The sequence below is a fragment of the Mytilus trossulus genome, chromosome 9 (assembly GCF_036588685.1).
Source record: "Mytilus trossulus isolate FHL-02 chromosome 9, PNRI_Mtr1.1.1.hap1, whole genome shotgun sequence".
NCBI classification, from domain to species: domain Eukaryota; kingdom Metazoa; phylum Mollusca; class Bivalvia; order Mytilida; family Mytilidae; genus Mytilus; species Mytilus trossulus.
In genome coordinates this window covers 7,944,712-7,972,681 of record NC_086381.1, presented here as the reverse complement: position 1 = coordinate 7,972,681, position 27,970 = coordinate 7,944,712, and the positions used below count along the sequence as shown (strand labels likewise).

Genomic DNA, 27,970 nt, shown 5'->3' with positions numbered 1-27,970 from the left:
TTTGACTCTTTGACCAAAATATAAAAATATCACAAGATTTAAGTTGATTTTTATAGCGTTATCTCCCTGTAGTGTTTTGTACCACCTTAACCATAAAAGTTTGATGCAGCAGAATATAACACCGGTTTTTCTTGGGTTGAAAATTTCTAGGATTTCATAAATGAAATGGGATGATTAAGAGTAACCACACAAAACATTTTAATCATGTTTAAATATAACATCAATAATTATGATATTTTTTTTAATTTCCTGACAGTTATGATTACTCTTATGCACAAAATATAAATTAAATAATGGTAAACACAATCTCATAATATTTGCAGACAATACATACATATTTTTTAATTTTGTTACAAGTAAATAAAGTCTTCTGAAATCTGTAATTCTTTCAGCTTGGTTTGACCACAAAGTACTTGTAAAAACTGGACGGATATCATTTTGAGAAACAATATGTAACTACATGTATATCATATAAAAATAGCACTTCTATTCATTATTTCAATTTTGAAAACCTTGATATACATTATAGTAAATTCATAATAAATACATGCATTCCACATCAACTTATTTCTATTTTCATACATGTATTCATTTATGACCATATCATAAATCCTTGACCCCTAGTAAAAATGTGAAATCTAATCAATGCAATTGCAAAGAATGTTTGAAAAAAATCACTTCAAAAATTATGAATGAAAGTTTGAAAAATTATTGTCACATTTTCCACATTAATAAAAACATGAGTTTACAGTATCTTAAAAGTCTTTTAAACTAACTTTATATATCCCTTAATTAAAACACTTATTTAGAATAATAAAGGTCCTGAAATATAAAGATTTGATTAGGCCTAAATTAAAATATTGTTTGTTTGCCCTTTTCCGACCCTATGTTTTGAAACAGGGTAGGTAGGTAGGTAAAATATTTTATTTTTTCCCCAAAAAAATAACTTGGCTCAGTATATTATTTGTCATGGGTAGGCAGGTAGGTAATATATTTTATTTTATAGATACAAACTCTACATAATGTCATTTGTGTCCGTTTTGTTTTAGTAAATACCTTTTCTGGGACTATTAGTCACGTTATATCACGTAGAATGTGAAGCTAATTCATATGCACAGTACTATTTTGTTTTCAAATATCAAAATGTAGAGCTGTGCCGCATACATGTACAAATGTATCTTCAACGTTTATATGCCTGGAACTTTGAAGAGTTTGAACTTGCACAACAATCAATATTTTAATTTAAGCCTTATTTATAATGATAGCCCCTTTTATAAAAATATTTTGTTTTTGTATGGATAATTTCAGTACACTCCAAGCCTCTTCAGTGCCATTAGAAGTTGTTTTGCCTAGCACTGTTTATGTGTCTTTCTTTTAAGTCTCTCATATAAATAACTTTCACTGTACACTTTGTGATGATATATCCCTAGGAACCAGTTTTTATAATTTTAAAAAGTGAGCTGACATTGTTACTTTTGATCGCTTGTCGACACGCTGATACCACTTGTGTCTTGTATTTACCAACTGTAAACAAATAAAAAACATATATATTAGTTTACATTCTTTTATATAGATATAGGAAGATGTGGTGTGAGTGCCAATGAGACAGCTCTCCATCCAAATAACAATTTTAAAAGTAAACCATTATAGGTTAAAGTACGGCCTTCAACACGGAGCCTTGGCTCACACCGAACAACAAGCTATAAAGGGCCCCAAAATTACTAGTGTAAAACCATTCAAACGGGAAAACCAACGGTCTAATCTATATATTAGTTTACATTCTTTTTTAACAATAAAATAGCATTTTGTTACATGTATCCCTTAGCACAGTAATCAAGTAAATAGTTTTAAAACCAAAACAATACAACTATGGAATAATATTCTTGCAAGTTGTCATTTGTTTATCTTATTTCATCTTGAGCCAATCAAGATTGGAGTCTAGTGCACCCACTAGAGGAGTTTGAACTCACAACCTCAGTGGCTAGTGATTACAGAAGTTGAACGGATTAGACCACTCAGCAACCGAGATTCCTCTAATAATAAAGGACAAAGAAATCTAAACAAGCCTGCATAATTAGAAATATTCCCATTTGGGTTTTATGTCACATCTCAGATTATCTCTGAATTCAAATTGAAAGAATAGTAAATACTCTTAAGGACAGACAAACTTTAACATTACAGTAAATAAATTGTTAAATATTACATTCCCAAGGGTAAACAATCATTTGGTGTAGTTACAAAGATAGTATCAATTGTTTTATATCCATTAAATGTAGTTCTGTTTACCTAAAAATTTCATTTCCTTTCAATTTAGATTTACATCAGAAATTTCAATTTAAGTTAACATGACCCACAATTTTTCTTCTTCTCATGGTCAACTATGGAAAATTTCTTTTTGTAGGGTCAATAATCAACTAAAGCTACCAATTAAAACACAAGAAACCTAATTCTATTGTATAGAATAAGTTTTCTGTGTATAACAAAATTAATTATAAAAGACAAAGTTTCTTATTTGAAAACTAAATTAGAAAAAGGCAAAGCATTAGTGAATTTCCTAATAACATAATGTTACTATTCAATTTAATTTCTAACCTTGATCAGATTCCTGATATTAATATCATTAATTTATAAGCATGTTTTAAAAATGCCAATTAGAAACCTTAAAGTGTTGTCTCATTGGTAAACTTACAACATTTTCTTTTTCATATCGAAAGCTACTTAGAAGCTACACATATATTTCTCGCTACATTGAAGACCTGTTGGTGACCTTCTGCTGTTGTTTTTTTATTTGGTCGGGTTGTTGTCTCTTTGACACATTCCCCATTTCCATTCTCAATTTTATTTGTTAAAATTTGCTTTTTCACAATAAGTTTGATTTGACACAAAAGTGGGAGGGAGATTTCTGTTGTATATGGTTGCCATGGCAAACAATATCTGAAACTGAATAATAAGCTTGGACATAAAAAAAATTGTTAAAATTCAAAACATGCATGATTTTCATGCTTCCATAAAAGACCCTAGATTTCAACATACCTCTGAGCCTGCCAGATTTCTGTATAATTTGATTAACAATCTTTAGTGAGGCTACATAGATTTCAACATACCTCTGAGCCTGCCAGATTTCTGTATAATTTGATTAACAATCTTTAGTGAGGCTACATAGATTTGAACATACCTCTGAGCCTGCCAGATTTCTGTATAATTTGATTAACAATCTTTAGTGAGGCTACATAGATTTGAACATACCTCTGAGCCTGCCAGATTTCTGTATAATTTGATTAACAATCTTTAGTGAGGCTACATAGATTTCAACCTACCTCTGAGCCTGCCAGATTTCTGTATAATTTGATTAACAATCTTTAGTGAGGCTACATAGATTTGAACCTACCTCTGAGCCTGCCAGATTTCTGTATAATTTGATTAACAATCTTCAGTGAGGCTAATAGCTCTGTATGGTTACTACATCTTATTTTATACCCATTTATTAAGTCTCTATTCAAATTGTATAATTCTAAATATCCTTTACGCATGTTCTTCCTGAAATTATATAAAAGAATATTACATGTATTTTAAAAGACATTTATAGTTGCAAAGTAATACCATAATTTTCAATGAATTAATATTAAATCAATATCCCTAATGCAAAATAAATCTGGTAGTTTCACTCCTCTGTGGTCATACAACAATAGGTGTTGACCATTTATTGATAATAATGAAACCAGGTAAGTCCTATGGAAAAGTATGATTCCTGACTCAAGTTAGCAAATACTTAGTGTGTATGAAGAATCAAAATTTTCAAAAGGCGGCATCATATGCATATGTGAACATGTCCTAGCCATTCTTATAAATCTTACAGTTTTGCACATAAAATGTGATAAAAATATATAGAGTGATAACAAGTCTGGACTGAATCTTAAGCCTTACATGTCTCCCATAAGTCTGGCATCTTCAGCTCTCACCACCATACTTCTAATTAGATTGGAATGGTCAGCCATTTCTGCTGTTAATTTTTGTCGAACTACATGGAATTCATCAACCTATAAATAAAACAATGTTTTTTCAAAATAAAACCAATATTAGATCAGAGATGTGATACATGTACATTCCTGGTAACAATGAGTAGTATGTATAAAAAATACATTAAATATTTGAAGTATTCTTATTGAGACCACATCCATCCTTGAGAACATGTAAACCAACTTATTTTGGCTGATACTTTTTTTTGAGTTTAGCTCACTAGCCCACTTTGCATCAATTTCATGATTTTTAGAGTAACTTGGTGGACTTAGATAAAAAAAGATCTAATTAAAAAATGTTGCGATGATTTATCTTTGCATTATTTTTCTACATGCAAAGTCGCTAAATTTATTATAAATTGCTTACGAAAATTAGTTGGTTTACAGTATTCCAAAGTCAATTACACTAAATCATTATGTTTTTATGGCGCTTTCTTTCAAATCCTTTTCAATCTTTTCATACCATTTATCTTTTCTCAAATTTATAATGATATTCACTAATTCAAAGAAAAGTTTTCTTTGACAGATTTTAACTCTTGTCATTGAATTGAATAATACCATTTCCAACATTGTCCCTCAGTTATAAATTACTTAACAATTATTATCAAAGCATGTTTTGGATTAGAAAGAGAAAATTCAGTGAGTGAAGTATTATTGGTCAGCTTAAGGGCATATGATACAGTTACAGAGGAGGTAATGACGTTGCTAACGTAAAATGTTATTTTTCGCATATTGGGAAAAGATGCATTTTTCGACTGATTTTTATCATTCAAACTGATTTAATTTGAAAACGAGTTCATGGACCCCTATTTTTCAAAACAGCAAAGGGAGATTATGTGACCAAAATTTTATAAAACTGTAAATAGAGGATTTTTTGAAATTTTCATAAACATGCAGCAAAAAATTAGGTATTTTCCTCAATTCATGAACATTTGATAAATATGACTTATTTCTGAAAAAAAAATGCATAATTTTTTAGGATATTTATAAAATACAGAAATTACCGATAATTTAACAAAAAACAATTTGTGTTTATCTTTTATTACAAAAAAGTTATGTCTTTCTTTCGAAAAAGAAATTAAGGCCACAAATCTGAATTTTGAGCAAATATACAAAATTTCGACCTCATTTATCTCAAAAAGTAGCACATGAAGGTATATTTTTTATAACATATTTGATTTAATCAGGTAAAAAATAGCCTATATGCAAATTTTCAAGAACTTGTAAATACAGAATCGAAACTGTATCGTATGCCCTTAATTTGGTTTAGAGAATGGTTGTAATGAAGAATTTACAAATGGTTTGTTGTTGTTTCTGTGAATGTAAATGAATATGATTTTGACTTTTTTAATTATCAATAAAACACAACCAATACCTTGACCAGTAATTCTCTAAGTTTTTCCATTTCCTCTGGGAAATCTGCTGTAGACTGTAAATCATCTATATTGAGGAAAGAAGCCATTGCTTGTAATACATCCCCTGCCATGTCCATATCATCTGTTTTGATTACGACCTGCAAATGGTGAAATGTCAAAATAATCATAATCACATCTTTGTATGTGCCTATCAGTTTACTTCTGGGACGGTTAACTTCTGAATAAATTTAGAGTTGACATCTCATGTAATATATTGGTGAAGTTGTTTAATAAAAAAAAAAGACAATAAATTGGTCGTCGTTTTTCTGCACTAAAGTAAATAATGGAAAAAAACAAGTGTAGCTTAATAAATTGACATCCTGAATTTTGCCATCATTCTTAAAATTAATTGAGATTAATAAAAATTCAACAAATACTTATTGAGACAAAATTCAGAAACATCACCAACTTTATATTAAGGTTTCTTGTAGTAATCAATCATATACCATTCTACTTGAGTGTAGTCCAGCTTTCCCTTAATAAATAATTCTAATGATCTTTTATCTGGTCTATTACAAAAAGTTGCCACTTAAAACTAGTTTTGCTTACAAAATATAATAAGCTTTGGACAAAAGAACAAGAGGCTCTCAAGAGCCTGAATCACTCACCTTAATTCTTTTGGTTAAATCTCTCATCAATGATTATTTTGGCTTTTCAATTTATTTAAATGTTTTTGGATCAACCTATTTTCTTCAAAAGCAAAAAAAAATCATTTTCTCCTATGTTCTATTTTAGCCATAGAAGCTATGTTTCTTGACATACAAGGAAATAAAATATAAAATTTATACTAGATACTATGAAACTCATTTAGCCTAAGTTTGGCTGAAATTGATACAGCAGTTTCAAAGGAGAAGATTTTTTAAAGTAAGTCAACATGATGAACAAATAGTGAAAAAAGTCTTTAAAGGGCAATAACTCCTTAAGGGGTCAATTGACAACTTTGGTCAGATAGACTTATTTGTAGATCTTACTTTGCTGAACATTATTGCTCACTTTACAGTTTATCTCTATCTATAATAATATTCAAGACAATAACCAAAAACAGCAAAATTTCCTTAAGATTATCAATTAAGTGGCAGCAACCCAACAACAGGTTGTCTGATTCATCTGAAAATTTCAGGGCAGATAGATCTTGACCTGATTAACAATATAACCCCCATGTCAGATTTGCTCTAAATGCTTTGGTTTTTGAGTTATAAGCCAAAAACTGCATTTGACCCCTATGTTCTATTTTTAGTAATGGTGACCATGTTTGTTGATAGATCAAAACTTCGGATACAATTTATAAACTAGATACCCTAAGGAACATTCAGTTAAAGTTTGGAAGTATTTGGCCCAGTAGTTTCAGAGGAGAAGATTTTTGTAAAAGATAACTAAGATTTACGAAAAATGGTTAAAAATTGACTATAAAGGGCAATAACTCCTAAAGGGGTCAACTGACCATTTCGGTCATGTTGACTTATTTGTAAATCTTACTTTGCTGAACATTATTGCTGTTTACCGTTTATCTCTATCTATAATAATATTCAAGATAATAACCAAAAACAGCAAAATTTCCTTAAGATTATCAATTAAGTGGCAGCAACCCAACAACAGGTTGTCTGATTCATCTGAAAATTTCAGGGCAGATAGATCTTGACCTGATTAACAATATAACCCCCATGTCAGATTTGCTCTAAATGCTTTGGTTTTTGAGTTATAAGCCAAAAACTGCATTTGACCCCTATGTTCTATTTTTAGCAATGGCGACCATGTTTGTTGATAAATCAAAACCTCGGATACAATTTATAAACTAGATACCCTAAGGAACATTCAGTTGAAGTTTGGAAGTATTTGGCCCAGTAGTTTCAGAGGAGAAGATTCTTGAAATAGTTTACGACGACAGACGACGACGACAGACGACGGACGACGATGGACGCCAAGTGATGGCATAAGCTCACTTGGCCCTTCGGGCCAGGTGAGCTAAAAATGAAAATACATTACAAATTAGTGACCTAATAATATGCTTTCATCTGAATTAGCTCTAGATTTGTATTATAAAATCCTCCTCCCCTATGACCTATTGACCTTACCTGACCACTGGTCTCCATTTGTATGATAACAGGACCTGATCCTCGTAATGACATAAATGCTACATTTAAATTCCCTTCACAAGATATATCATCTTGTAAGAGAAAACTTTGGTTTATCCATAACAATACCTAAAATAAATAAGAGTACAATATTATATTTGATCCCTAAACTGTTCTGGTAGAGTAACACTGTCAGTTGTGTTTGAATTGTAACTTAATCTTATTCACACTACGTTCTTATGTGCATGTATACACCATATACATGTGGTAGCCTTGTATAGTTTTTTTCTCTTTTGTCAGGTTGTTGTCTCTAAAATATCACATTTCCCATTTCCATTCTCAATTTCATACACTAAACTATTGACCATAGTGTAGATGTCAAATGAATGTTGTACTTTCAAGATATCTGACATCTAGGTATGTTGTTTTATTCTGTGTTTTATTCTGTTATTTTTTTTATCATTTTGGTCTTGACTGAAGAAATGATCAATAAATGTACAATATAATTTTATTTTTTTATAGAATCATTAAGTTTAATAACATTCATGGGAAAAGAAATCACAAAGGATCTTGTTTAAACCCTTCTCCACAAAAAAGTAAGAGGGAAATTTTTTTGTTAACTATATATCAAGTCATGATTTTCTTAATTTGCAAAGTGAATTTAACTATTAAAATGGTTTTTTTTTTAATATAAAATTATCTTAGGTTTCAAACCCTGTACCCTTTGAACTCTGTCGTTGACTTGATATGTGACTGAACTTTTGGGTTCTGGAATATCAGGTTTACATAAAGCATACATAGAAAATCGTGGTAACTGTCGTGTCAACTCAAATACATGGTATTGTCCACTGAAACAGAAGAGAAAGATTGATGTTACATAAAGCATACATAGAAAATCGTGGTAACTGTCGTGTCAACTCAAATACATGGTATTGTCCACTGAAACAGAAGAGGAAGATTGATGTTACATAAAGCATAAAACATATTTAAATTAAAGTGTTTCTCAATGCATGATTCTACTGAATTATGTTGAATTTTTGAAACACAATAGAGAACTTATTTTAATCTGTATAAAATGTTGAAAATTCATATTGCTTCATGAGCGGTGAAAATGAGAGCTTCTGTAATTTCTCAAAAGATATTACAAACTGTATGCAAGATTCAGAAAAGGCAAAATCAAACTACTTGACAATGTTTTCTTTTTTCTTTTATAGTTTTCTCATATTAAGATCAAACTTAGATTTACAACACATGTTTAGATAGGTCAGTCTACATACTGTCATGTGACTGTGAATTTGTTTTCATTCATTGGGTACCAATTATTAGTAATTAATTTTTAAAGGTGAACCATAAATTTAAGTGTTCAAGAAGTTAAAATTTTGCATGGTTTGTATGAAGACTTAACATTGAAAAAAAGTATCTACACCCACAAAAATACTGATTTTCATCAATCAACAAAAATGATATCATTGAAAAATAATTCAATCTGCAGTATACATACCTGGATTTATAACCCACAAATGCTTTTATATGTAGATCTACAGGTAAATCTTTAGGTGGTACTATAGGACATTTTAAACAATTGGACAATATACTGGGGTGTGGATGTCTGAAAATAAATATTTTATTTACATCATTGCATGTAATAATTGTAGAATTACTATTCACTTCATTAGTTTAATGCACAAATTCAGATAAGAAGAAAACTGAAATTATAATATAAATATCAAGTGACCTAGTAATTAAACATCAATTTAAGTGTTGTAATAATCAATATAACTTTATAAACGAAAGCCACAAAATATTTTCATTTGACTATAACTGTTTAGAAATAAACTTTCTAATGGTGTTACAAACTTTATAAAAGCAATGTTTTGTAGTGATTACTAGTGAAAAATACAAGAGAAGAATATTTTTATTGTTTCTATTTCAAAATATTTTCCTACATATACTTACACAACATGGCTTTCTCCATCAAAAATTCCTTCAGCAAATAATAATACTGTTCTGATAATTGTATCTGCAAATATATTAAACATACTCACATACTAAAATTTAGTTTGAAATTATTTTAAACACAAATGGTTAATTTAACAAAATAGACAAGTATGTTAAAGTTCTATAAACAAATATTTATAAATCTAAAATGTTAAATCATTGTAGTACTGATAAAGGCAAAACAATATAGTATACACTGCTAGTAACTGGAAGAATATGAATGTTTATGTCACAATCTGCTTAACCTTTTATTGTCCTGAAGTCCTGCTCGGTTTTTGGTGGAATTATTGTTGCTCATACTTTAGTGTTTAGGAAGATTCTTTGTCTTAATTTTTTTGTTTTACCATGGTTTTGTCGTTTATTAGACATGAATTTAATTGTGACTTTAGTTTTTAAAGAAGAGTTAAAGATTTTGGTATCGAGTAATTGTGTTACTTTTTCTTTACAAGTGATGACTAAACGTTACTTGGTTATTCTTTAACAAAGATTATGATCCAAACTTACCGTTTGTTGTACCAACAAATAGCTCTACATGTGGCTGAAATATAAATAGATATCAAACTTAACAAATGAGCATTATATACACATATCTATTACTACTTATCTTAGGGGATTCAGTAGGGTACATCCCTTAGTTGTAAAATTAATTATTGATGTAAATCCTAAAAAAAGTACATATTTCAAATCAATCTAGCTAGCAAAAAAAAAACAATTTAAAAAGTAATGCACAATCATGTCAACTTATAATCAATAATCATAATTTTATAACCAACATGAAGATAAACTTACTGGTTTTCCTTCTTCTCCAGGATTAACTGTTAATGTTGTCTGTAACTGTGTTGATGCCTGCCAAGTTAAAACGCAATGTGTAATTCATATATTATTGAAAATCATATATATATTTGAAAGAAGATCTCATCAGTTCTCTCTGCAATTTGTTAGGGTATTTCTCCTAAAATGTTTATGTATTTATACATCTCTGACTTCAAATGATTTGGGTTTGAGCATTTCTGATGAAGGTAAATCTAGAAAAGCTCTGACACTTAAATCATATATATTGTTTTATTCATTTATTGATTATTCCAAATTTGCTTTCTCTTGACAAATTAAAACTAATTTTAAAAGTGCTAAACTTGTTATTAGGATCTTATTTTGTCGTTGAACAGAAAAAAAGTAAGACAGGTTTGATATATTTGTTATTGGCTAGTACTTTCAGGCTTTGATGTTTTAGAGCATATCCAACTCGAATCCTTTCCTTTTTATATTTTTTTTTATAATGTATAAAAAAGAAGATGTGGTATGATTGCCAATGAGACAACTATCCACTATCCATATAAGTACATTAAACAAATAATTAACAATGAGCAATCACAATATGTCATTTTGTAAAAAAGGAAAAAGGAACATCCCTATTTACCTTTTGTAACATTTTCAAAACTTGTTTTTACTATAAATCAACTTACTGGAATAACTCCCATAGCTTGTTGATCTAACTCTCCACCTGGTGGGAAAGGTTTCTCAGCTGAGAACTTATTACCACTAGCAGCAGCTGTTTGTTGCATCTGTAAGGCTAACACTCCTGCTTTTGTATTCTCATCGTAATTCTTCAACTCCATTTGTAAATTCTACAAAAATAATAAATACTCTTCTAAATACTAAATGTATTCATTGTTTATTTAAGCATTTGAATCATATAGTTTGTAAATATTATATTTTTACATACTGATCACACTCTTATATATTCACTTTAAAACTTTAATTCCTGTCCTCTCATTATATGATTCCTATCTATATCATAATTAACAAAAAAATTTAAAATCATAGGAATGTCAAATATTTTCTGATAAGGGTGTATGTATGTTAGTGTTAAACACTACATTCAGTGACCTTGCTATCATGACAGCCAGTTTATATTGGTTGAGAAGGCAAATGTAACCTGAAAGAACCATGACCTTCAATAGGAAAGCTTTAAATCCTTGTCAATTAAGATTTTAGTGCAAACACTCTCATTAATCAGGGATCAAACTCACAACCTCAGAGCTGACAGGCTAGGTTGATGGAGATATCCATGACATTGAGTTAAAAGAAATCTATTACAAAAGTAACATGTGAAAGATGAACGAGATCATAAAAAAATTAAGTCTGACCTGTTTCCTAAGACTTAGTTCTCTAATAGTATCCTGCTCTAAGTTGGCATCCATCAGATTCCCTCTCATTTCTGCTGGCGCTGGATTGTATGCTTTTACTATAACAAATGAAAACAAATTGAAGAAATATTTACATGAAAAAATATATAATTATCAATTTAATTTGTTCACTCACTTCCTTATGTTACTATTAATCTTCTTTTTCATTTTTTTTACTGAAATTTTAGATGTGTCATCTGAAATTGTAGGAATTTGTGATTTTTAAGAAAACTAGGTTTATCAGAACTAGTTGCACAAATTACTGGTTGTTCACCATATCCCTACCAAAGTTAATTTAAAAAAAAATAATCATAGGCTAACTTAACATAGTCAAAGATCAGTTCATCACTTTCAATTTAGAAACCTTCATATATATCACGGTAAAACTTATATTTTGGGAAATATCCTATTTCATTAAATGTATCCTCTTTTACAAATCAAATTAAACTCCTCACTTACTCTCTCCTTCTGTAGAAACACATAACAACTGCTGAGTTCCATCAAGTCTGTAATCAGCCTAAAATATATATTTGTTGCATTATATCATACATGTATTCGCTTTTCCTTCATTATTTTGTACATGAATCAGATTTTGCTCACTGTTGAAAACTGTGGCTGTTTACTCCTATGTGATTTGGTTTCTGGTGGAGGTGTTTCATTGGCAATAATACATATTTTTATTTATATTTTGATACTGTGGATTCATTTATTTTCGTGGGTTCCAATTTTCGTGGATTATGGAAAACTTGCAAGTTCGTGGATATTTAATTTCGTGGTTTTGCCGATGTCTACATACAAGCCTATAGAAAATTTGTAATTCGTTGAGCATTTAATTTCGTGGTTTGCCAGTACCCACGAAAGCCACGAAAATTGGTATCCCACAAATAATAATGAATCCACAGTATATTGTGTCAGTACCTATCTTTTAATGTTCTCAAGATTAATGTCTTTTTTTTTTAAGATAATTTGATTGCTGTCTCATACCACCCATTATTCATTAATACATTATAGATCAAAACAATATATTTAATCATTTACTCTGTAATTTCAACAAACCTGTACAATACCAGCAACAGCAGATGCAAAATTGTCTTTGAATATAACTTCCCCAGTTCTGTCACTTCTAGCATCAATCTGTACAGAAAAATCAAAATAAAGAATTAAAGATGAATCAGCAGTCTAAAACAAATAAAAATATGAGGAATTGGCAATTCAATTAAAAAGAACCAAACTTTTTCTTTACCATATGAATATCATTTCCTTGATGTGAATAATAAATTGTACTTACCGTTTGGACTAAAAATCTAATATTGCAAGCATGCAAATAAATTGGTTTAAAATAATCATTGGCATCATAACCTTACAGTTCAACATACAATTTATTGATCATACCAATATGTTTTATGATAAGAATTACAATCTTTCTTATTCTTTTTTTCATCATGATGGGATTCATTTGTCAAAAAAAGGGACATCAGCGTTCCTAAGATCAGTCAACTGGCATGTTAGTATACTAAAGCATACAGATCAATCAGATAGGTATTGTGTTCACTGTGGTGAACCAAATCATAATTCAAAATCATGTAGACATGGTAGAAAGGTTCTATGTCACACTTGTAACAATTTTGGTCACAAAGAAAAATTCTGTGAATTTTATAATTAGGGTGATGGCAAAGAGGACAAAGCCCTACAAAATCAAATTTTGAAAAATTCTTTTGAAATTTTAAACCACATATGTCAAGAATGTAATAATATTTCCTGCACATGTCTCTATAGTATTAAGGATTTAGTTAATCAGAAATTTGAATCCAGCTGTTCAAAATCTGTTAACCAATTATCTAAGCATAAGGATGTAATTAATAACTCTGATAAAATGACATCAGCATTAAATCAAGTTGATACAACCTCTCAGCAGGTGCCAGACCTATCCCTATCTTTGCCATCTCAAGTTTCTCAAGACATAATGTACAAAACAAATACTTGTGTAATACAAGTCACTGAGGACACTTTTAGTATTGAGGATTTTTTTATATTTTTATTTACTTATTATATAATATGTGTATCATGTTTATGTGTTATTGACAATACTTATTTTATTGATAAGGATACAGAAAATGATGATCTTGTAACATATGGATTTAACAAATGCAAAGGTCTAAAAATATGTTCCCACAATGTGAATAGATTGGAATGCAAGTTTGATGAGATTAGATACAATCTAATGTCTACTCAAAATCCCCCAGATATAATAGGTTATTGTGAAACTTTTTTGGGTAAAAATACTTCTGATAGAGAAATAGATATACCTGGATATATTTTACAAAGGAAAGATAGATTGACCGATGGTGGGGGTGGCTGGGCTGTCTATTTAACAGAGAGCACCTCCTTTTCTAGAAAATTTGATTTTGAAATAAGTGATATTGAAACCATGTGGTTTGAAGTTAAACCCAGCTATAAGAAATCTTTTTTATTGTGCTTTGTTTATAGGCCACCCAAGTCACTGATTGGTTGGATAGACAAGTTTGAGGATGAGATCAAGATTGCAATGAAATATAATTCAGATATAATACTTATGGGAGATTTTAACATTAACTGTTTACAACCCATTAAAATACCACAAAGATGGTTAACTGCTCTAGAAACTTATAACTTTCAACAGGTAATTAAGGAACCAACTAGAGTAACAAATGAATCAAAAACTTTGATTGACCATATATATGTCACCAGTTTAAGCATGGTTAAAGAGGCTCATGTTTCTAAATATTCTATTAGTGATCACTACCCAATATGTATGACAAGACAAGAGAAATCGTATGATAAAAAACATTCTCATTCAACAATCACTTATAGAAATTTTAAGAATTTTAATGAACAACATTATTTAAAAGATTTAAAAAGTGCACCTTTTCAACATATTGAATTTGGGAATGACCCATCTGTTTGTATTGAAATGTGGTACAATATTTTTAATAACATTTTAAATAAACATGCCCCTATTGTGAAAAAGAGGGTAAAAAAAAGACAGACAGCCTGAATGGTACAATAAAGAAATCTCATATGCAAGAAAAATGAGAGATAAATATCACTCACTGGGAATGTGGGCTGAATATAGATTCTGGAGAAACAGAACAAAATATATCATTGATATATCTAAACAGAAATATTATAATGATATGATAAAAGACTCAAAAGATTCTAAAACACTATGGAAATGTCTTCATAGCTTAAATCCATCTAATCCATCAAAACCATATGAACTTATTACAAGTGGAGACCATAAAACAACCGATCATAAAGAAATTGCTAATACGTTCAATAATTATTTCACCTCATGTGTTGAAAAATTAAGGCATAGTAGGGCACCAAGCAACTCAAATTTTAATACTCTGACAAACTATGTACAAATGAAATTCTTGAAAAAAAGGCATAATAAATTCATTATTCCACCAGTAAAAGTTTCAGAACTATTTGCTGAAATAACTAAACTAGATGTTAAGACATCTTGTGGTTCTGACAATATAGGTCCAAAGATTTTAAAACTGAGTGCTCCTTTCATAGCATCTTCCTTAACATACATTTTTAATCGAATGATTGATACTGGTATTTATCCATCTGTTTTAAAAAATGCCAAAGTAGCTCCAATTTTCAAATCAGGTGAAAAAAATGTAGCTAGCAATTATAGACCAATATCTGTTTTGCCAACATTATCAAAATTAATAGAGAGACATGTATCTAAACATCTGTATAAATATTTGACAAAGTTTGATATTTTACACCCTTCTCAGTCTGGTTTTAGACCCAACCATTCATGTCAAACTGCCCTCATTAATATTATTGATAGATGGCTACATGAAATGAATAATGGAAATATCAATTTGGCAGTCCTCTTGGATTTTAAGAAAGCTTTTGATGTTGTTGATCATGAAATTCTATGTAAAAAACTTCTAATTTATGGTTTCCATGAAGATACTGTTGATTTTTTTAAATCATATTTGAGTGAAAGAACACAGCAAGTACATATAAATAATCAGTTTTCTGAAAAAAGGTTTATAAATTTTGGTGTTCCACAGGGCTCAATACTTGGTCCAATTTTGTTTGTTTTGTTTATAAATGACCTTCCATTACACATCAAAAACTGCCATACAGACCTGTATGCTGATGACACAACTATGCATACATCAGGAAAGACTATTGCTGATATGCAATTAAAAGTACAAGATGATCTCCAATGTGTTGAAAAATGGTGTCATGAAAATAGCATGTTCATAAATTTGGAAAAGACGAAATGTATGGTTATAGGTACAAGACAAAGGCTGCGTTTAAATCAAGCAGAACCAGTACTAACTATTGAAAATAATATTCTTAAAAAATCGTCAATTGAAAAACTTTTAGGTGTTAGAATTGACTCTCATCTGTCCTGGACAGGCCATATTAATTACTTATGTTCATCAATTTCATCTAGACTTTTTTTACTCTCTAAAATCAAGAAATTTCTAAATATTGATCTAAGAAAATTATTTTATAATGGGTATATTCTCCCACTGATAGATTATTGTTGTATTATTTGGAGTGGTTGTGCTAAAAATGAGCTAGTCAGAATAATAAAATTGCAGAAAAGGGCTGCAAGAATTATTTTAGATGCTGATCCACTTTCATCATCAGCTCCACTGTTTAAACAGCTTGGATGGATGACAGTAGAGAACAGAATCTCATACCACAAATCAGTTTTGATGCAGAAATGCCTTAAAAATGAAGCCCCTGTATATCTCACCGAAAAATTTAAAGAAATGCCAGAAATAAAGCAATATTGTTTGAGAAATGCCTCTTGCAAAAATTTACAAATTCCAAAAGCCAAAACAGAGCTTTATAAAAAATCTTTTATATTTTCAGGATCTATTTTATGGAATAATTTACCAATATCCCTGAAAAAATCAACATCAAGTACAAGCTCATTCAAAAAAGATTTAAAAAATTACTGGTTGGAACATTAAGAAGCTGTGTTTTTTATATGCATAATTATTTTCACACACTTACTCAAACTTGTTATTGTTGATGTTATTACTATAAATATATGTCATATGTGAATTTGTAATGTTTACCTGTTGTGAAAATTGTATACTTCATGACAATTTTTTATTTCATTATTCATGTATGTGTGTCTGTTTGATATTTTGTAATTGTTTGTTATATTTCATTGTATTTCATGAGGGCCTCAGGGAAGATTAGCTTTATAGCTAACTGTGCAACCCTCTTTAAATAAAGAATTATTATTATTATTATTATTATTACAGCATTTTACTGATGTCACCTAGTTTATAGTTTTATTACCTGGTATTTTGTTTGCTAGTTATTTATTTTGCTAACTAGATTTGTTTTTTGCATTATATTATACTTAACTTAATCCGTAATTAAATTCAATAACTATCACTAATTTTCTTCAATTTTTCCTATGCTAATGTATGGAGACACATAAATGAAGGGATCAAGAAAATTTGTATCAAGCTTTTCTCCATAATTTCAGGACAATATTTGAAGATTTTGTGTACATATTCTTTTCATGTTTTTGTAGTAAACACAGTATATCTCGTGTTTTACCAGTTGTCTTTAAGTACTACTTATCATCTCAATGGGTAATACAATAATATGTATGATTTGTTTCCTTATTATACAGCCTTACATACCTTTCCATTACTCCATCCTGTTATTAACTCTGCTACTCCATCAGAATCTATATCAAAACTGTGGATAGTCAGGGCCTGATTCTTAGACTGAAATATATAAAGAGAAATATCCATACAGGGTTATGTTTTAAATGTAACGAAAGGAATATCAAGAACAATTAAAAATCATAATATTAAAAACCTTTGTTTATAAAATAGTAAACACAAATGCTGCAGTGATCAGACATAAACAAAATAAAACGTATTACTGTCAACCTTTTAATTGAAAATAAAATTTATAAATAGATAATTTTTCTCTACACACACACATAAGTACAGTACAGACCTTCCCATATTGACAAAGACCAATTTACCTTAATTCTCCAGTATCTAGCTGATCTATCATAAACACATTAACCAACTTACCTTAATTCTCCAGTATCTAGCTGATCTATCATAAACACATTAACCAACTTACCTTAATTCTCCAGTATCTAGCTGATCTATCATAAACACATTAACCAACTTACCTTAATTCTCCAGTATCTAGCTGATCTATCATAAACACATTAACCAACTTACCTTAATTCTCCAGTATCTAGCTGATCTATCATAAACACATTAACCAACTTACCTTAATTCTCCAGTATCTAGCTGATCTATCATAAACACCTACTGTACCATTAGCCAAGGCATACCCAAACCTGGAATCCATCATGGGACACAGAGATGTTATGGCCTAAAAACGTAGAATTATGAGGTCAAAACATAAAACTCATAAACATCAATATTTATAAAAAAATTAATTAAGAAATAAACTACCATATTAATTTTTTATCTTTATTTTTGCCCTGGCTACTAACCCAATATGGAATATACACAGTCAAGACATCATGCACATGGTTGTTTTTAATCATCATATTACTAGAAATGTATACAAGGTAAGATAAACTTGAATGTCAGATACTTGATCATTTTTAAAATCAAAGCTTATAATTCCTGTGGTCATTTGGAACTAAGTTTTGATGTTTAAGCATCTGATGGTCGTTGAAGATCAATGGTGACATTGAAATGCTTACTATTAAAAGCTATATATTGCTGAGTACATGACTCAACCAATTTTATTCATGTTTACAACATATATAGAAATTTCAATACATGTATTGTCTGAAATCCCTTCTCCCCTATCCCCCCATATTTTTTGTTGTTGTGCATGAACATTTGCAAATATGTGTACTGACACTTGGAAATTAATTTAATAATCAATGGTTACTAAAGCGAAAAATTTCTATACTGCAAAATACACTTATAAATGCTAATAACATCTATACAGCCACATATATTATAAAAAAAAACATGATTGCACTTGAAAACTATAGTGTCTTTATGTTTCACTTGATAAATTTAAAACTTCAACATACAGGTAAACAATTTTCAATTAGTAAATAAACTTAAAACTACATTAATGCATTTATCATTTTGAAAAACATTAGAAAACAAATATATGGTGAGTCAGGTCTTGGCTATCTTATATATAATCTAACATGGATCAACAGACAAAAAAGCAACATCAGCATATATGTAGGAATTAATAAAGTACCTCAGTTTCTGTCATTTCAGCAATAATTTCATCCTCTCTAAAAACTCTTATATCAAAATCTTCAGAGCCAACTACAAGCTGCAAAAGAATAATTAGATACAATTTGTATCACTTTAATTCATTTTATTCTCATTTCCTTTTTCTTCTAAATAATCATAGGCTATCAATAATCATTTGAAATAAGTATGATAAGGGAGATAATCAAATATTACCTTATTATATATATCTTTTTGGATGATGAAATAAATAATTTATCATTAAGATTGTTTTTCCATATTTGACATGGATTCTCTTATTTTCATGAATATCACTTTTTGTGGATTGAGGAAAACTTTAATTTTTGTGAATATTTGATTATTTGATTTTGCCAAAGTCTGCAAAACAGCCTATATTTATTTTTTTTATTTGTTGAACATTTAAATTTGTGGTTCACCTGTACCAAAGATACCCATAAAAATTTGTATCCAACAAATTATAATGAATCGATATAATGCATATATCTTACTTGATGACAAGTCTTATATTTCTACAAGGTACTTTTAATTTCAACAAATGCTAACTAAACATATTAAGGAATCAATGATAACATCCACCAGAAATTTCCATCTTTAAACTTGTAATGCTACATATAATTTGTACCTGATTTTGTCCTTGTGCATTAAAATCTACCAAAGCAAGGGAACATACATTGTCTCCAGTCACCTATAATTAAAGTATGTAAAAATATAGATTTTTATGATAACATGCAAAACAGATGTTACACCCAGTCATTCCTCCATATCTTATTGAAATGCACAATTGATTGATTGATTGCTTGTTGGTTGCTTAACGTCCAGTGGCAAATATTTCATGCATATTCAGGTCGAGAACAAGTTTACAATAAATACAATAGGTAGGTTAATACAATAGAGGCCATCTGGGATGATGGTCGGGATAATTTGGACTGCCACTGGAAAATGAGGGTATATTGGATAGGGACAGAAATTTTGCCTTGCAACAGGCCACCTACGGGCCCCTCAAAGAGTTGTTGGAAGGGTTCTTAACGTGTAAAGAGCGTGGCACTCTCTTTACGCGAGGCATCAGATATAACGTCCCCCTTCTGACCGGACTTGACTGCGAACATGATACATCCCGCACAGCCAAACGGACGCCCTACTTCGGCAAGCGTTTTACTGCCGGTCGGGAGAATACCAAGTGACCATATTTCTATACCCCAGTGACCCTTGTCTAAATAAACAAGAATGTGTCCATAGTACACGGATGCCAAATCTGCAGTATCATTTTCTATGTTCAGTGGACCTTGATAATGGGGTAAAAACTCTTATTTGGCATTAAAATTAGAAAGATCATATCATAGGGAACATGTGTACTAAGTTTCAGGTTGATTGGACTTCAACTTCATCAAAAACAACCTCGACCAAAAACTTTAACCTAAAACTTTAACCTGAAGCTGAACAGACGGATGAACAAACAAACGAACGAGCACACAGACCGGAAAACATAATGCCCATAAATGGGGCATAGAAATACATTCCTCCCTCACCCATTATTTTTACATGTTTGAATTAATAGTAATATTCATGACAATTAATTTTTAACATAACTTTTCTAGTTGTGACAAAGCTGTAAAAATTAACACCCAAAAGTTAGTAGGTTAACAGTATTCAATATTGAATAATTATAAGGCCAGGTTTACACTGAGGCTTAAAATCAATGCCTAAATTTTACAAATGATAGTCTGTTGTCAATTAATGTACTTACTGTCCAAAATATATCATTTCCGTCCTGGTTATATCCTTGTAGTGAACAGTTACCACCAACCAATACCATTGGTTCAATAATGGTCCCTAACTTTCCTATAACTATACAGTTGGCCCCATCTGCACACTAGAAAAAAACATATTTTAAACGAAGGTTTAGTACATTTATGTACATATAAATATGTTTTACAATATTTCCAATTCGTTTGTATATTGTGTTTTGTGAAAATAATTTTGAGTGTATCATAGTAAATAGTTCATTTTTATCATCTTATAAAAGAATTTAATTCTTTGTTTTGTAGTTTTATTTGGGGGTAAAGCATCAAAAATGACATATTGTACCAAAATCAAAATCTGCCAGAAGTTTGGTTAAGACAGGTGTTATTGTATATATTAGTTACTATTGAACTCACCTCCTTGTAAAACAAATCACTATTATTATTGACATCATAAGCCAATATGTTTGTTTGTGTTCCAATAGCCAGTATATCATTCTTTCCATTGAGTGATCCAGCACACACTGATGATACTTGCTGATTTATATTTAATAAATTGATATCTTGGTCTTTTGTGGTGTCCACTCTTCCTCCACGCTGACCTCTTGTGTGTGGACTGTGAATCAATACCTTAAAAAGTATGTATACTATGTTTAACTGGTAACCTTTGAAAAAAACACACACTGTCTACAACATGATTTTTTTTTTTTTTTTGTGTTGTTTGAAATTATCCCACATTGTTGATAACTGGATCTCAAATTTTACTGTTAGAAAGCCACATTTTATGTGACCTTTTTTATGGCATGTACAGTTGGACTTAGATTAGCAAGTAAACATCAAACAAAAATATAAAAATATTTGATTCTAGTGCTATATATATATATATATATGAATGTAAACACGATTAATTTGTACAGTCTTTTGATGTTCATTGATGTTTTTGTAACCATTTGCAAAAAATGTTTTTGTGTGACTATGAAAAAGAAATAAACTGGTATAGAAATGTTATTTCATTTCCTATTTCATAAAAAACATGTCTGAAAAGGACTATGGCATGTACGTATGGAAAGTCTTCAGAATTTACTAATACAATTTTCACTAGCATAAGAAACTGAATCTTTACCCCCTCTTTTTTTTTTTTAAAGTTGGACAAATTCTATGACATGGGGAGACACAAACCTAAATATGGTACCATTTTCAAAGATATAGAAACAAGTATCTAGTTCATTTAACACTTCCATATGTTATCATGTCTATTCTAAATCAGGGCACAGACAAAAGTTGGTGTTGATGTAAAATTTATGACAAGTTTGGTAATTCTGTTTAATTTTACTTACAACTTCTATAAAAATTTGGCAATTTAAAGGGGCTCGTGGGTATAAATCATTTTTTTTTAAATATAGGATTCAACTATTTTTACTATAAATAAACTTTATCCTATACTCAAGATCAATACTTAAAACAAAAACCAAGAATGTGTCCACAGTACACGGATGCCCCACTTGCACTATCATTTTCTATGTTTAGTGGACCGTGAAATTGGAATAAATTCTCTAATTTGGCATTAAAATTAGAATGATCTTATCAAAGGGAACATGCATACTAAGTTTCAAGTTGATTGGACTTCAAAACTTCATCAAAAACTACGAATGAACAAACAGACAAACTGACACACAGACCAGGAAACATAATGCCCCTCTACTATGGTTGGTGGGGCATACAAATATAGGTCACTGATAAGTTAAAAAAGATATTTCAATCTTAATGCAAAAAAAAAGGCATTTTTTTCACCAAAGGCAGATAATTTGGAGCTTTTTCAATGAACATTATGAAAGTCCTCTGTGGCCAAAACCATTTTTTGTTTATGGATTTTTTGTACCATATCATAAGCAACTACTAATAGTGATAGTGTAATAAATAAAATTTGTAATGAAAAAATGTTTAAATTTTTGCTGTTTCTTTTATACCCTCGAGTCTCCTTAAAGAAAATGAAATTGTTTTGTTGAATTAACATTTGTACCTCCAAAATGTCTTTTCTTAATATTTTTTGTTGTTGTGTTACTGTCTCATTGGCATACTTATACCTGATACCTTAAACAGGCAATTAATGCATAGGATTATGTTGTACAAGATTGCTAACAAGAACACTGACTAAATGGTTCTAATCCTTGTACATGAATTTTCATGAACATGATGAATGTACCAATATTTAATTACATGAACGTTTATTTTTTAAGTACATGTATCTACATGTGCATTGTACTTCACCGAGTCTACAATAGAATCCTTTTTGTTTTGAAAGATAGAAACTCTCACCTTTCCTGCTGTGGTAGCACATGTTAATGCTGGGTGTTTACCATCATATTTTCCAACTGTCACCATCCGTGGATTCACCTTGTGGTGAATTTTTAAATTAAATATTGGCACCAACATGATGAATTTTCATTGGTTGCTGCAAAATGAGAAAAATATAAGTTACTGTTTTGTATACATGGTATACATGTATTAAAAAAGTGAAATCACAATTAGACATTTTCATAAATTAATATAACCATGATAACTAAGCAGCTACAACATGTACAAGCTACTAGTAAAACCTGAATATATTTGTATTTTTTTGAAAAGTTTTGGGGTACAATGTCTGTGTTATGAAATTAAATTGTTGAAAGCTTGTTTTTTCTGTTGTAGTTAAAGAACATTATATACAAATAAGATGTGGTATGATTGCTAATGACAAAATGAATGAGAACAAATGATGTAGAAGGTTATCAACTATAAGTCACTGTACATAGGGCCTTCTTCAATAAGCAAAATTGGTTTAAACCTATACTGCATAGCAAACTATAAGAGTCCATGAAATGATGAAAAACAAATGTAACACAAAATTTTGAAAAGATCCAATTAACAATTTCTACAGCCTATATGTTACTTATGAACCAAACAGAAACAAATATCATCATATGATAAACAGCATCAAACAACAAATGAACAACATCAGAATTACAGACTAACACAGAGTATGGAATTGTTAAACATGTTCATGATGTTTGAGAGAGTGTCAACCCTGCTTTTATCAAGACAGTCACTTGGGTAAGATGTTTCACAGGACATTATGAGGTATATATGTAACACTCCCAAATGTGTCCTGTCCCCCAAACGTGTCCGATTACCCCAAACGTGTCTATTCTCCCTAAACGTGTCCGTAATATCCAATATTCCCCAAACGTGTCTGATTTTATAACCCCCAAACGTGTCCGATAATTGTTATTCGCCAAAACGTGTCCACTATTTAACGCCAGGACGTCTCACGTCTTTTAGCGCTAATACATGAATACAATCAATAACGTTTACGGCAATTCTATAATGGGGGACACAGTTGATGAAATGATCATTTATTAGTATTAGTTGGTTCAATGCCGGTTGTTACTGCAAATTTAATCTGTAACATATAAATCGACTTTTGACTGAAATTGCTTATATTCCAGTTGCAAGTATTATGCTCGTTTATAGCGCACATACATCATGTACATGTACAAACAATTCTAGTTCAGTTGGATTAAGCGTTTACCATAGGATAACACCAAATTAGATTCAAATATAATATATTTAGGTTAAACTATGCCTATACATATTGTTTAAAGATGTCAGTCTTATTTACAAAGCTTGTATTAACAATAACACAAACAAAGCAAGCAAGCCAAACAAAGTTTTACTTTGCAAGCATTAGGAAATCAGTTGTAATCCACGAATACTGCACGGTAGGATTTTAAAAGAATTGACTTCCCTTTTTTCAACAGTTTTGATATTTTAAAAGATATTCAAATCATAAACTGGTTATAAGGTATTTAAATAAATTTTAGATTTCCAGCATCACTACTAAAGTGAAGACATACAAACAAGAGTCATTAGTCCAGTGCCAAACATTTCATGCATTATTTGAACGATATCATATTAACAATAAATACTATGCATAAGTTTTATTATCATACCGGGGATTTAGGATTGGGCCTAAATTTGTTTACGATTATTCGGGATAACCCTTAATTAAACTTAAAAATCTAAAGAGCCAGTAAAGAACGATTTTTTATAAACTTCACTAACTATATGATTCTCTCAAAAAAATGGGGAAAAAAGTTTTAAAAATTATAAACTGGTAGTAAGGTCTTTTATTATGAACTTTTAGTTTCGAGCATCACTTTTAGAAATACACGCAAACGAGAGACATTACGTCCAGTGGCAAATATTTCATGCATGGACAGGACGACAACATACTTTGGATCAGTTATATAATGAGATGCAGAAGAATATTTGCCGGAACTCTTGGATCCTTAATTATTCCTGGAATTTGGGATTAGGCCTAAATGAATTGTGTACAGTTATAAGAATTTACACTTAACGGTTTTAAGGTATCTACACTAATCGTAACTCTGAATTAAATTATATTTTTTTGGAGCGGAAAAGGAAAGTTTTATTTTTACGGAATATCAGTGTAACAATCTTTTAGTTGAGGGGATTGGGCACGTTTGACGGATAGGGCACGTTTGGGTGTTTATTAAAAAATGGACACGTTTAGGCATTTAAATAATACAAATGACACGCTTTAACGCCCTTTTTTCAACTAGACATGTTTTGCAGTTCAGTGACGTCGATGTGGACACGTTTGAGAGTATCGGACACGTTTGGGGGGAAGGACACGTTTCTGAGTGTTACATATATATTATATTTGCAATGTGTATGTGACGTTTCAGCTTGAAATTAATGTGGGGACGAAGTTCCCAATAACAGTAGAAAAATCAATGAAAAAATTTAAGAAAAAAAATCTGGAAAATTTTCCTGAAATTTTCATTGTACTAAAGAACTCAAAATTGTTCAAACTTTTTTTGTCGTGTTTTGAATTCCCACATCTGTGCAGAAATCTACAATGTACTTCCTTTTCAGGTCTCGTTTGTATGAGACTTTGAGTAAAATACATATTTATCAGTCTAGTATAAAATAGGAAGGAACGCAATACCAATTTCATTTTTAATAATTCCTTGATCATTTTGATATGAAAAAACATTACCTGATGATAGCGTTTCTTTGTTAACATTGCATATGATGTCATAAATTAAATAACGTCATAATTTAAATAACGTCACAACTGAAATCCCTAACAACAGAACCAAAATCTGAAATGTAACGGAATTTCTGTTTCTTTTTTTTTAACAAATATTTAAGTTACAAATAAATAATTCGTACATACTTCATCCCCATTCACAGGTAATGCCTGTAGCCTCATATTTAAAACAATGATGTACACGAACAGTAAATCATGAAACGGATTTGGACTAGTATACCAAGGCTTCCAAAAATTTTTTGAGCCAGCTGGACATTTTATTTATGATCCCGATTTTAATATCTAAGATTCGTCACAAAAGGCAATTATGGTAATCAGATGGCCATCCAAATGATTGACATAAGTCTAGATTAAAAAAAAACGATATTAAACTTTACATTGATATGAAGTAAACTGTTAAAATTTGCAGTGCATCATTCAAAGTGTGCACATCAGCGTGCTCATATCCTCCTTATATAATTAGGCTCTTTATTTGTGCAATATGATGGTGTCAAAAACTTTATTTAGTTTTTAAAGTCATATTTTCCCAAACTGGATGCTGACTTGACAATGGTAAAACATGGACCAAAATCGGAAACGTAAAATCCGTGTAAGTTTACAAAGCAAGACTGAATGAAAAAGCTCTTTCCACGTTATTTCTTCAACAAAATACTTGAAATGAACGTTAGACACAGGTATCAATGATAATTTTAGCATTTTTGAAGAAATGTAGGATGCATAATTAAATTTCCCTAAATTTCCTACCTGTGCACATGAGCACATGCGCACACATGTACTTGTTCATGCAACGTAGTTCTGACGATTTTTCATTTAAAGCCTTTTTAAATGTTTCATCAAATCATGTTTATAAATGTATTTATTATAACTTAATCTTTTGGACTAAATCAATTAGATACAAACCGCTGAAATGTATGAAAATAATTGTGAATAGACCGATTAATTTAAATACGATGTCCTGTACTGAAAATTATAGTTTACCTGTCACCTGAACAGGTAGCTCAACTAATTAGCCTTGAATAAAATTAGAAAGTATTGAAGCAGGGGTTGTTTTGATAGTAATGAAATCATCATGACATTTTATGACCGAAAATGTGGGGCTTTTAAAGGCAAAAGTTTGGGTCAAAAAGATCGTGAATTATTTTAAAATGACCGAAAGTCTTGAAAACTAAAAGTATATGACCGTTTCATGCTTTGCCATGCCGGACTTTTAACGGACATTATACAAATGATCGGAATATATGACCATTTTGGAAGCCTTGTAGTATACTTCATACATACGTGATTGACTAAATACAATTATTTTAAGTTAACAAATATCAATAAAGATAAATACATTTTATTCCAGTATTCTACTCTGCAAATCAAAGGGAAATGATAAATTGATTGCGGCAATATAAATATTCTGTCAATTTTTCAACAAGCTTTAGCATTTTTAGCATAATTTGTTCGAATACTTAAAATTATGCACCTAAACAATAAAAAACTAAATAAAAATCAGGTCAAATGGACCCTGGGCGAACAGGTAACAGGGCAAACAGGTACTAGGACAAATGTTAATCAGGGCGAACGCACCCAGATTTGAATTTTGAATACACCTTATCGCTAATCCCAGACTGCTTGAAATTTTGACGTCAACAACAATCAATTTTCCATTGTGGCGTCAGACATTTTCTTTTATGATGTCAAAATCTTGCGGAAACCTGTGTGATATCCAGTAATGTTGGACAAATAGCGATCAGGTGTATTGTCCACCATTACTGGATATCACACAGGTTCATGTAAAATTTTGACTTCCCAAAACAAAATAACTGACGCCACAATGGAAAAGTGAACGTCGTATGACGTCAAAGTTCAAACGGCCGTGTCAGACGGGATTAGCGATAAGGTGTATTAGAGGGGGCCGAGTGTGCCCCCTTTTTTGTGGGAAAAAATGAGTTATTTAGGGAATCACTGAAGCATGACTGGAGAAGACCCCTCTTAGGCAGTCAATGTCACCCCCTTTATCAAAACATCTGTATCCGCCATTTCATTATGATAAACTACCAGAAATAAATAAATTCTTGTAGAACTTTTGTATCGAATGAAAACATTCGCATACCGGAAGTTAAGCAGAAGAAAAGTTTTTATTTCGATTTCGATATTTCATTTAAG

The 27,970-nt window shown here is 30.4% G+C and overlaps 1 protein-coding gene across 1 annotated transcript; it reads right to left on the bottom strand.

Annotated features, from left to right (window-relative positions):
* On the bottom strand, nucleotides 1-27,928 carry LOC134685056 (Bardet-Biedl syndrome 2 protein homolog). The gene is made up of 23 exons (XM_063544439.1): nucleotides 27,863-27,928; nucleotides 23,020-23,155; nucleotides 21,121-21,333; nucleotides 20,709-20,834; nucleotides 19,587-19,649; nucleotides 18,948-19,025; nucleotides 17,982-18,086; nucleotides 17,369-17,455; nucleotides 12,744-12,821; nucleotides 12,147-12,204; nucleotides 11,649-11,746; nucleotides 10,965-11,126; nucleotides 10,291-10,347; nucleotides 10,006-10,039; nucleotides 9,460-9,523; nucleotides 9,005-9,112; nucleotides 8,225-8,351; nucleotides 7,504-7,632; nucleotides 5,392-5,529; nucleotides 3,925-4,037; nucleotides 3,389-3,537; nucleotides 1,253-1,524; nucleotides 1-844 (listed from the first exon to the last, which is right to left on the bottom strand). Exons 2-22 carry the CDS (start codon nucleotides 23,134-23,136, stop codon nucleotides 1,427-1,429), a joined length of 2,202 nt encoding a protein of 733 aa, XP_063400509.1. The 5' UTR covers nucleotides 23,137-23,155; nucleotides 27,863-27,928; the 3' UTR covers nucleotides 1-844; nucleotides 1,253-1,426.
* Between the last annotated feature and the right edge of the window lie 42 nt (nucleotides 27,929-27,970).